Below are 13,299 nucleotides of genomic sequence, written 5' to 3' on the forward strand. Positions count from 1 at the left end.
AACGTACGACGAACATATGAAGAAAAACTTCACGTGCACAGCGAAGAAAACTCTCGATCAATCCTCCTTAAGGAGATACGCCAATATAGAATCCAAATAAACCAGTTCGGCAGGAGATCACACAGATATTCGAAGATTAATCCCACAAATGGATGATTTTAATTATCGAAAACTCCAGAAATTCCTGATGGATACCTCCAAACTTACAAAATGGCTAATCACACAGAAAAATCATCTCACGCTGTCTAACCTTCAAAATTCTGTGAGCACGGAAAACTAAACTAAAACGTCAAGATCTAACGTCTAGCGGTGAAATAACAGTAGGCCGATCGCCCCACATCAACATAACCTGCAAATTCAATTCGTACCGTATTTATTGATGGTATTTGAAACCGTTACACAACTTTGTGACCAGTCCACATTCCTTCTGTTGTATTTCCTTTTATAGAATTTGAAAGTGAATGATTTTTCAAATAATTTTCAGTTTTAACTGCTTCTGCCCAAAATTTTTTAGTCAAACCTTAATCTTGCAGCATACTACGAGCTTTCTCCATAACTGTTCTATTGAATCGTCCCGCCACACCATTTTGTTGTGGCTTATATGGAATGGTAGTTTCCTTAATAATTCCATTATCTTTAATGAATCTTTCTACTTTATTATTACAGTAGAAGCCACCATTATCACACCGAAAACGTTTGATTTTACAATTGGTTTGATTTTCCATTAAATTCTTCAATTCGATCAGTACTTTCAGAATACTGATCTGATCTTCATTTTTCAAGAAATAAACAAAACTTTTTCGAGTGTAATCATCTTTGTAAGATATAAAATAATTCCCCCAAAACCAACTCTAATACTTCAGTAAATTGTCCTTTTGGAAAAGATTTATTTTTTAGTTTACCTTCTATACAAGGTACGCATGAAGATATTTCATCATTTTTAAACTTAATACCTGTTGCTAGAGAATCACGTAATAGAGACATACCTCGACCACTGAGATGACCTAAGGGACGAGTGTCATAGAATTACTTGCGGAGGCAAAAGCTGAATTATTATTCTTATTACGAACTGACTTTTCGTGATCAAACATATATAAACCATTCACTTTTTTCGCAGTGAGTTCACATGTACCAGTTATTTTCACATTATCGTTATATATACGACAATTTTTATGATCAAAAATTAAAGTATAACCTTCGCCTTCGCCACCTGTCCTAGCCTGCCAAAATACTCAGCATGAATAATCAAGGACGTGCTTTTCACTTCATTTATAGATATATCAAAGGGCAATATAGTGAATAAGAAAACTATCACAATATTTGAACCACTGCTAATTGAATTTCAAAAGAATAACAGACCTATCTGGATACAACGGAAATGATATTCTGACATTTACCAACCCAGAAAAATGTTTTCACGAGCTAACGATTCTGTTGATTCAACATCACTTTTGTTAATCTCATTGAATTTTTAAGACATAAGAGATAAAGACAATAGGTTCTGTAGAAAGCACTTCTTCCATACACTTTTGTTTTGAATCCTAGTATCTAGTAACCTATTATAATAATGTATACCTGATCGAATAGTTTGAACCTCTGATTTGAAGCAAATACTCGTATTACCATATTGTTAGGTTAAGGTCAAAATTATTGAAATGAACGCGAAGAAGAATCATTTCAATTGACGGAACTATTCAAGCATTTTTATTCTCAATATTTCGAAACATGCGCAGGAAGTCGATTTCTGCTATAGGCTGGCTTTAGTTTTCTCTGCCTTATTATCGATATATTAATTTTATTGATATATTGAAATATAATAGATATAATGAAAGAATCACGCCTAATGGCAATGGATACACTAATAATAGATATGGCTCTTAGGCACAGACACATTTGTGACTCTAGATTCAAGACTGCTCTCGACTCTTGACTCTTTTGCCGCAGGTGGACACATACCATAACATGCCTTCCGAAAATTGATATACATTTTTATTTCAGCCATAAAATTGCACAAGTTCGATGTAGAATATTCGTCACACTTGAGTAATTTTCGAGACAATATCAACTCATTCCTGTCGAATAGCAAGGACGAATGCTTATCGAATGATTGGTACTTCCTTGATTGTAAGTATTTCCAGTTTATGAAATCACAACATCCAAAATGAAAGTTTCCTTCCAACTCCAAATTGTTCCACGCAGTCCGTATATTATTGGCTAACCAGTCATAACATTTTGAGGGTCCGGTTTGGGAGGGAAGTGGAAAACTTTTTTCACTTCTCTCCGAAAATCTTGAGAACCATAAGGTAGTAGTGCTTTGAACGTGTTACCCTTATGAAGTCACTACGGCTATGAAAACTCACGACCACAAATTGAAGACCGAAAATTAGCCACTAGCACAGCCAAGTTCACAAATCCGATTGTTACGTGTCCACAACACTTTAGTCCACTGTTAGCTAGGGCTGTATCCCACTTCTGATATTAGGAATTAAACGCGACCGGCGGCGGCGTTAAATTCCTATGTTTCTAACAATATAGACTGAATAATTTGTATGGATAAGTATAATCGATGAAGTTTACCGAATTCTTACATTTGCATCAAACGGTTTATGAATTTCTTGCGTTTTAATTTTGTCCCTTCAATTATCTACGCCGTGTAGATTCTTCTGACAACAATAAATTAGTGATGAAATCAAAATCAGATAGACCTAGCCATTTTGATTATACAAAACTCGCGGCGTCAATGTTGCAGGGTTTGGGTGGTTTTATTGTCTGTCCATCGAACATCTGGCACAAATGCGTGAGTACTTAATATATTAAAATAAATAAATAAAAATAATAATGAATAAAATTTTGTTTAATATTTATTATACGGCTTAAAGTTTTAGATGAGTCCCTCGGACAATCAGTCCCTTGGACAACCCAAGTGGTTATATGTAGGAAATTTTTGTTGTCTCTTCAATAAATACGATATGATATATGATAATTTTAATGCTTGACACCCTAATTCCAACAGTTGACATCCTGTCTTCAGACTTAGGACCTTTTGCTTCGAAATTATTATGTTGTGAGGTTGTTTATTATTCAGAACGTTGAAAACGCTGGTACTAATATTTTATTGAATTTGTTTCATTTAGTACCTTCTTTAAGATTGTTGGTTGTAATATTTCCATTGGATAACCAGATATGTCTATGGAATAACTGAATTGAAAATACATATAATCGTTTATTTCTTTTCAAATTCAAGAAGATTTCATAATTTTTTAAACAACAATTACACAATATGAAACAATGTAGCAGGGGGAATTTTCCCCATTACTATTACTCTTTCGCAATCCAATTAACAAGTTCCGATTCTGTGAAATAAGAGTTGTCCGGGGAACCTGATTATGGAAAATATTGTGGAATTTCGTGAGACATTTGCAATATATGAAGATAAAAATGAAACTGTTTGGGGAATGTGAGTAAAATAATTGTTTCAACAATGATTTATGTATAGTCGGTTTAGAAATACTTTTGAATAGTGGTCCAGGGGACAAGCCAGGTTTGGGCTGTTTTTCAGTCAAATTCACTTATTTCTTGGAGGAACAGCTCTGCTCTATACTAGTAAATACTAGAAAATTATCTTTTGAATAATGTAGTTCAATGTGGACAATAAGAAAAAAATAAAAATTCACAACTTCATCATGTGGAAATTTAAAAGTTGATTCACCCATTTATACGTGTTTTCCGGATAATTTGGAAAAATATGATATTATCACTGAGTGAGCCTTTTTCTATTTTTTTACAGGTTGAATTTCGTTGAATCGAATTGCCATTTTAGTAGCACGTGCTATGCCAACCAAGAGCCCTTGAAAGAACGTTTACCCCGCACCTCTGTATCAGACACAAGGTTTCACTCGTCAATTTAGAAGGCAAGATCTGACTCGTGGGATTTGGAACTGCGGTCAGAATGTATCATAGTCAAAGGAGACATCTGTGCAAATTCCGAGTTGCGAACAGAACGAATCAACTTTCGTTTTCGTCCCCTACCACTATTCGGGATTTTATGCACAGTTACTAAAACTAAAAACTAAGACTTAGTTTAGAGGGATCTAATGTTTAGGATCGATTGACTTGTAAAATGGCGTTCGAGTAACTCTTGCATAAACTTTTCATTGTGTCTTTGTCTAGGGAAAATTCACAGAAGGTTTCTCCGTAGGATGTATTCATTTCAAGAGGATATTTATATTAAATATCGAGCGCCCGCATCATTCACTATATGAAATCAAATAGAATTTTTTTAAACATACCCACCGCTGACTAAAGTGCGAATTTGCTTTTATGAAACAGAAAACATAATACTTCCGAAATAGTAACTTGTGCAACCAGTTAAGAAGAAAAAGAACACTGAATTGATGTGACCGATACTTGATGAAAATCCCTAATGGAACTCGAACTGATTATATAATTTTCACAAAAATGAGTTTTCAAACCAAGACACGTGTTTCGCCATCACATACCTCGTTCGTTTTGTAGGACGGCGTGTACTGTAGTGCATTAATTTGACGCTTGATGTCAAAAATAAAACAACAGAGTTAACCCGGGTTTGCAAATAAAACTCAACCGTTGACATACGGTTCGTTTAGCAGCATGGAGTACGCTGCTAAACGAACGATGTCACAATAGCATCTTTAGGTTGGTGAAGGTTAACTAAATAAAATGAAATATTTACCTTCACTTGAGGTTGTTATTAGGATAGCGAAACACGTGTCCTGGTTCATTTTTGTGAAAATCATTCAATCTGTTTTTAGTAAAGCGAGTTACGAAAAATAGTGTTTCTCAACGTGTTTCGCAAAATTTCTCATGTACTTTTGAATAGAAATATTTCACTTTTCGTAACTGGGTATGAAAAATAAACGTGAATGAGTTTCAAAACGTGTAATTCTGTATGAAAAATTAGAAATAAATGGTTTCCTAAGTGACAACTTCACATTCTCTCAAATAATCTGAAGAACACGGAAAGCTATTACTTTTTCGGTCCCTATAACTCTAGAACCCTTAAATTCAGCAACTAGTTTCGTTCTCCACCCAATAGTGATCATTTTACTTTATAACACTATTTGTCTGAACCCAAAAGTTTTCGAAATATGTGAGGAAAATTGAATAAACTAATAATTGTTCAACTTTCACCCCACTGCGTTCTCAAACCCGACCCTCAAAATGGTGAGACTTTTTACCTAACAATATAAATAGACTGTGTAGAAAAATTTGGAGTTTCATTGAAACTTTTATTTTGGATATGGGGGTAAGGCACTGTGAACTATTTCAATCGTATAAGTTGTCTCCGAAAATATGTTTTTTGCCTACCAATATCCAACATGTGAAAGTTTGCGTGTTTGTTTCTTCGTGCATAACTTCACCTGTTAGATTTTGATGGAGATTTTTTTTTTACTGTAGAGAATTGTATGAATTCTTAAGGGTTTTCGTCTTAAACTCATTTCTCAAAAGGGAAATATTACCGTAGTATTCGAATTATTATTCAGGATCATTTTTTCTAAGCACACCCAAATTAAACTGGTAACAAATTTCCTCAAATTCGCTATCAGTGTATGATCCGATTTGAAATATTTTCAAGTTTCTGTCATTTCCTGTTTTAAGGAAAGTAGCCATCAACTTTGTTTTTTTTTCAAATGGTATATCGAATGAACTATCACATTTTTGGATTTTCAATCGAATTCTGAGGTGACTTCTAATATAATCTTACGGATATTGCGAACCTTTTCAGAGATATTTGACCTTTGAGACAAATATTCTATATTTTGGATGATCATAAAGGTGCTCGTAGAGACTTGCCCTTTAACGTTAGAAAGATAAAATCACCGGGAATTATACGATGAGAATGAAAATACATACATACTAGGTTACTTTTGCCTTAATTTTTCTCCATTTGCGCAGGTGGTGTGACAGAAAAATTACAGAAAATAGACAGAGAAGAAGAGGACTACCACTACGTATCAGACATCATCTATGAAAATAATCTTTATATCGTAGAGTATATTAACGAGACGAGACCACTGACACCTAAAAGTGAAGGAAACGTTGATGACCAATTCGAAGGCAGAGAAGGAAAGGAGGAAAAAGTTATGGTAATTCGGAACATTCCCAAGGAGCCAGCCGTAGTCAAAAAACCTCCGGCCAAAGCACCCCGAAAGACCAATAAGGCTCCTCAGCCTGAAGTGAAGTTAGTTTTCAAGCCAAAAAAGTAAGGCAACCTAACTTAGTATCAATTTTGTAATTCGAATTGAAGATTTTTTTCAAATATGTAATTCCATGCCAATTGAGGAAATTTGGATATACCTACCTATTATGAGGAAGGCTAATCGGATTCGAATCTGATAGAAAAAAAAATTTAATATAATTGATTTTACTATCAATTTCCATACAAATATTAAAATTAATTTACTTATATCATTCAATTTAATTCAGGTTAATTGACCATTGTGAGTGGAGATGTTCTGAGTAAATGAAATCTGAATCGTCCGAAAATCGAACAGTGATGTGTCGTTAGACTGTTAAACAAAAAAATGTAAAAATCCAAAGAACATACATAAATCTCGAAATAAACTTTCAGACTTTATATGAAAATGTTCAACCATGTATCAAGAATCTCTGGTTCTTTTGAAATATGTTAATTCTTTCAAAAATATACTGGGTACCTCAAAAGTATCGGATTTCTCAGAATACCTTGGCGGGAGAGCATTCTAGATCTATTCTCTAAAATGAGGAAATCTCCAGACTTTATTGAACTTCAATAGGTCTCACTGATTAACAGTATTAATAAAAACATACACATTTCAATATTTGAAAAGCAGCACCATATTTTTTAATGATCTACATATAATCGAAGCACTCTTCTCAACAGGTTCAGCAAAGAATTGGATCAGTTTCCGTACGGACATTGGTGCATTAAGTATTGCGTATTCTAATTTGATCATTAGATAATTGTTGTATGATATCCAATTCTAATAATGTTTTTCATCTGATGTTTATATTCATATCAATAAATTTTCAAACAAACGGAGATCCAAACATAGGATCGAAACGTCGACAATCCGAAAAAGGATATATTTCATTTGCCATGTCCTCAAGCCACAAACCGATTATTTCAATTTCATATAAGGACGCGAAAAAGACAATGTGGCCTAAATCTGACAGTTTGCGTGGTAAGGTTGGCCGTACGAAAGGGTTGAAATTGGTGGAAAAAAAAATTTCGACCGTGTCAGATCTTTAGAGGAAGCCAAAGGAAGCTACTTTTCAAGGGACTGACAATTGGGACGTGACAGGCTCACCCCCGGTTTCATAAAGCTCGATCGGGGAATCAACGCTTGATTGACAGATAAACGTCAATTTGTTTTCAATCAATAATTCAGCCATAAGAATTCGGAATTCAATTCTCGAATCAAATTATGATCTATATACATCTATTCAATGATTCTAAATTGCTTCTATTTCAATATATGTAGGAATGAAAAAGTTTTAGTGATTTCGTTTTTGAAATCCAGTGACTGTCAAATCGTTGATCGGGCAGTAAGAGTTTTATGAAACCCGCTGTCAGTCACAGCGTTCCTATGAAAATGCAAAAAAAATGTTAATTGTACATATTCGGGAGTGTCAGATTTTCATACAGATGGTTAATCTCGGTGTTGCAGATGTGTTGACTCAGTATTCTGACACTAATCAAGGAAGGTTTTCTTAGTCTGACGGTTTGAAGATGCTAACAAGGAATTATTCAAAATATCTCCGTTCCTGTACCTTTAATCTTTTCAAATACTTGGGAAGCTTCATAAATACTAGGGCTAACCTTGACACGGAAATACACAACCGTATCAATTCGGCATCGCGGGCATTCTGGAAGCTAAAGGATAGAGTGTTTCAAAATCACGACCTCAATCTGAAGACCCAGACAGCTGTTTACAAGGCAGTAGTCCTCCCAACGCTTCTTTACGGAAGCGAAAGCTGGACGCCCTACAGGCGACATATTAAACAGCTTGAACAAACGCAACAAGGTCATCTAAGACAGATAATGCACATCAGATGGTTCCACAAAGTTTCGAATGCAGAAGTCTTGCAGCGCGCGAGTTGTACAACAATTGAGACTCAAGTAACGAGGGCCCGACTCAGATGGAGCGGCCACATTCTGAGGATGCAAGACACAAGACTCCCCAAAATAGCTCTATATGGTGAATTCACTGAGGGAGCCCGGAAACCAGGAGGCCAGGTCAAGCGGTTTAAGGATTCACTACATAAATCAGTTAATGCCAATCATAACTGGGAACAACTAGGATTAGACAGGTCACAGTGGAGGTCTTTGGTACACAGTTATAATGGAGACTCGAGAAGGATACAGCGGCAGCCAGATCTGGTTGGTGACTATCCATGCACGGAGTGTGGTAGGATATGTAGGTCACGGTTGGGACTCTACAGTCACAGGAGAGCACACAGTCGCAATTAGCCCTGAAAAATTATATCTAAGTCTGTTCGCACCTTTTTTTCCCTTTCTTTTTCCTTTCTTTTTCTTTTCTTTTTGTGTTCTTCCCTTTTTTCGTCCTTTTGTAGATTCATTCCCGGCAACGGGATACAGCAATGATGATGAATCTTTTCTGTATTCTTCATGAAAGTTATAGATAATGAAATTCCATACAACTCCCCAAGATTAATCTCGAGACATTTTCTCGAGGTTTCGTCGTCTCAGGTGGACACTCACCATAATGTACATTCATCGCCATATATCACAAAAACTTTCAAACGTAGAAGAACATGCATGGGACAAAATTTGTAGAAAATATTATGCTCTACAACTTTTACAATGAATGCGTAAACAATTTGAAGGAAGGAAAATAGATAATCAAACAAAAAACTGATTTTTTCGATCTTTATATCTAATTTTTATTGTTCCGGGCTTGCTGAAACTGTCAGATTAAGTATATTTTTTCCGTTATTCTTGAACCATTAGCTTCAAAATAAGAGTTAAAGCTCGAGAACACATGACTTTTTTTTGTAAGTTTGGCTCCCTCTCACTCATTTTCGTCACATTCAAATAACCTTAGTCTGACATGGTCGTGTATGGATAATGACCGTTTTTTTATTCTGACAGGTTATTTTAGACAATGCCCATATACAGGTTCAATTTTTTATAGAGGTACTCTACAGGGTCCAAGGTATCATTTGTTAATCTGACACGCTCGAATAAATTTCGAATTTCCCTATTGGGCTACCCAACTATATGGGGTAAAATTCATAAATGCAATTAACTATGAATTCAGTTTCTTGATTCCCCACATTGCCAACAAGATTAATCTTTCATTCTTACAAGATGCAGCAAAATGGTTGAAGTTACCACACAAAAACTCAATAAAGCATGCTATGCATTGAGTATTCTAAAAAGGTGCTTCACTCCCAACACGCTGATCGACATATATTATGCTTATGTATATTCAATTGTTGGTTACGCAATTTGCGTATGGGGAAATTCGAGTCATGCTCATCGCATATTTGTTGGACAGAAGCGAGCATTGAGAATAATCTATGGCTTGAGCTATAGACAGGGTTGCAGGGAAACTTTCAAGGATAATCGGATTCTCACTGTTCCAAGCATTTATATCTATAAGTTGTGTTCCCGTGTTCATAATGAAAAGAATAGATTCCAAAAAAGATCGGATATTCATAGTTATGAGACAAGAAATAAGGATAACTCAGATCTGGTGAAACAAAATCGAGAAAAATTTAAGAAATCAACTTATTATGCTGGCGTATCTATTTATAATTCACTACCAAAGTTATTGAAGAGTACTGAGGAGCTGAGAGTGTTCAAGAGTAAATTAAGATCTATATTGTGTGAAAATGCTTTCTACTCGATCTCCGATTTTATGCAATACTGTAAGGAGGGGAGCTCCAGTGGATGACTTGCTTGTTCCGACTCCTTGGGCCGACTTGGGATGGGGAATTTTAAAACAATTTATGTTTTTTAAAGATAGCATTAAGGATGTTTTTTTTTGTATTGTGAGATGTTCTATACAACAATTTGTATTATTTTTTTGACGTGTCAATGCTACTTTTGTAGTTTTTTATGGCAAAATAAATACTTACTTACTTACTTACCACATTCAGATGTGAATATACACAGTGGGTACAATTATGAATTTTTGTTTGTTTATACCACCTTTATCTCGTTGTTATTGTCGATCAACGGAAGTCTTTTGTCCTCATTCCTGAGCCTTGAACGATGTTATCCTTTGTCGTATTTCCTTGAAATTTTCACACTCTGGTTCACTTAAGTGAGTTCAATTGCCTTATTTAATTTTTAATCTAAATTTTGCAGCAATTTTTCTCCTAACAATTCATTTTTCACACCGATCACCAGCATTCCATATTCATTATCTGCATGAAATTCACAATTATTGACTGTATTTCTCAACATTGTTACGAATTGTTCTTTAGTGTTATGACTCGATCGAAAAGCGCTATGGAAAATCATGGGACGTCTCGGAGTACCCGAAAGATTCCTAGCCGTGTGTAAAAGCCTCCATACCAACAACACCGCTAGAATACAGCATAATGGCTCTACAACCGACCATTTCTCAATCAACTCTGGAATTGCTGACATGAGTATGCCTGTAAGAGGTGTTGGAATAAGATTCAGATTTGATGGAGGGCTATTCAACCTGAACGAATATGCAGACGACTGCGCACTTATCGCTAGCAGCCCAGAGGATCTACAGATAATGCTGGACCTATAAACGTATTTACGAAGCTTTGGACCTTCGACTGAATATCGAAAAAACCAAAATCCTGGTAAGTCCGCCAGAAAGCGTTCTAACAGATATCAGCCTAGAGGATGAAACTCTAGAACAGGTCGAGCAATTCGATTACTTGGAAAGCTTCATAAATACTAAGTCTAACCTGGACACAGGAATACACAATCGCATCAATTCGGCATCACGGATATTCTGGAAGCTAAAGGACAAAATCACGACCTAAATCTGAAGAACAAGGCAGCTGTTTACAAAGCAGTGGCGTCCCCAACGCTTCTTTACGGAAGCGAAAGCTGGACGCCCTACAGGCGACATATTAAACAGCTTGAACAAACGCAACAACGTCATCTAAGACAAATAATGCACATCAGATGGTTCCACAAAGTTTCAAATGCAGAAGTCTTGCAGCGTGCGTGTTATACAACAATTGAGACTCAAATAACGAGAGCCCGACTCAGATGGAGCGGTCATATTCTGAGGATGCAAGACACAAGACTTCCTAAAATAGGATATACTGCATCAATCCCTAAAATAAGTTAATGCCAATCATAACTGGGAACACCTAGCGTTAGATAGATCACTGTGTAGGTCTTTGGTCCACAGTCAAAATGGAGACTCGAGAAGAATAAAGCGACGGCCAGATCTGGTTGGTGACTATTCATACCCGGAGTGTGGAAGGATCTGTAGGTCACTGCAGGCTCTCTTCAGTCACAGGAGGGCACACAGTCGCAGCTAGCCCTAAGAAATTAGGGTTTGATAGCACCGAATTTGTTTTTCAAAATTTTTGTAGGTTTATTCTCGGTAACGGGATACAGCAATTAATGAATGAATAGGCGAGCAAAATAAACTGAGTTGTGAGCAAAACGGAGCAAAAGGGGGGAATTGAAATCGCCTGAAGGTGCTCTGCTAGTGTAACGCCGCTGTGCAGCTTCTGCTTTCTCGTTGGATTCAGTTACAACTAAATAATTCAAAAATTTTCTTTCCATACGATCCAGTCCTGGGAAAGATTTCCCTTCATAACCATTGGTTCCAATGGTCGAGTTTCCATACTCTTAATTCTTTATTTTACTTCACACTTGTGGTTATTCATATTAAAAATTAAATTTATTTATTTGATTTACGAATAGTTTGCCACCTACTGCGTCATGTTAAATTTCTCTTCAACTCGTATGTTAAGTATTAAGTTGATTAATTGTAATTAGAGGTGATGACATGATAATGCAATGAAGTGTGTAGACAGACTGGTTTTATTTTAAGAGTACTTCGAAATTTCAAGTATTGATGAACAGATGCTGACGTAGATATTATAATAGTGCTCGGACTACATACAAGTTAATTTAGTTTAACAGGTTTACTCGTAACAGATGGTATACACATTTATGAAATAAACGTCTGTGAGGCACTCGGTCGAAAGACTTTGAGAAAAGTGAATACAATTCACCTATAGGATCCCCTCACTGAGCGCATCCACCGCCAAAATCAAACAAGTAAGGGTCGAACAACCACGAAGGAAACCGCGTTGCTTCTTCGGAATCAAGAGGTTTATTCCCACAAACTGCAATTTATGACTAGCACAGATTGGCTCGAAAATCTTAGCAACTGTCGACACCAAACTGATAGGCCGATAGTTGGTGGGCAAGGTCTTATTTCCACCCTAATATATTGGAGTTACGATAGTTAATCGCCAGTCAGACGGATGAGATTGTGTTAAAAAAGATCGAACACAACGAAACTGAGATGAGCAGGAATCAGGTTGTGAAAAAAGTTTGCCCTAAGGCAGTTTCGGCGCTGATACAACGGCATCAGGTTTTCAGAATGTTCAATCTAGCGCTCTGTCATCGTTGCAGAAAAACAGCACGGCTTTCGGATCCATACGGTGGCAGTTTTACAGGAAACCAATCCAGAAATGTGGTTCAATTACTTGCTCCAAGAATGATAACTGCGTATTCTCTTGGTTTAATGAAACGCAAAGCAAAAACAAACCCAATTCATCTGCCGATGTTTTGTCCAATTTATTTGCTCTTTATGCACGGTGTTATTGTTACTAAATATCACCTATATTTGTTAATTCGACACACGTGCTGGATTTGCAGGAATTCCTGGATTATCTTGGATTGTGTCCGACCTGGTTAAAACTTCTTCCTCCACCTGGAGATGATGTGTTGAGCGACCGAGGGACTTTACGGGTAGTCGCGACTCGGAATAGAACGTTTGAGTCGGAAATATAGAGTCAGCATGTCAGCAAACACTGACAATTCTACTCAAAAAGGTGGCTTGAGCAGTCTTTACTTTCTAGGATCGAGAGGGCCAGTCTCAACTGCAGGTAACTTGGAGGTGACAATCGGTCACTGTAGGGAACTTAAGGGTGACTCTCACTCTTTTTTCTTGGATCCGGTAATCGGGGTGGTGAAAGTTTCGGTCACAGAATCGCAAGGGATTTTGTTCTTCTTCTTCTCGAAGCTAGATGATGTTAGGAAGAATAACACGTGCATAAAACATTTTTGTTGAT

The 13,299-nt window shown here is 36.4% G+C and overlaps 1 protein-coding gene across 4 annotated transcripts in view; it reads left to right on the plus strand.

The window, feature by feature from the left end:
* LOC123318010 (eye-specific diacylglycerol kinase) overlaps positions 1-13,299 on the plus strand; it is a 291,641-nt gene that overhangs the window by 229,512 nt on the left and 48,830 nt on the right. For all 4 annotated transcript variants that reach the window (XM_044904662.1, XM_044904665.1, XM_044904664.1 and 1 more), the window contains exons 11-12: positions 1,999-2,124; positions 5,935-6,241. In XM_044904662.1, the coding sequence (XP_044760597.1) occupies positions 1,999-2,124; positions 5,935-6,241 (433 nt within the window). The remainder of the gene's footprint in view (positions 1-1,998; positions 2,125-5,934; positions 6,242-13,299) is intronic.

This window comes from Coccinella septempunctata, chromosome 7 (genome assembly GCF_907165205.1).
Source record: "Coccinella septempunctata chromosome 7, icCocSept1.1, whole genome shotgun sequence".
Lineage (NCBI taxonomy): Eukaryota > Metazoa > Arthropoda > Insecta > Coleoptera > Coccinellidae > Coccinella > Coccinella septempunctata.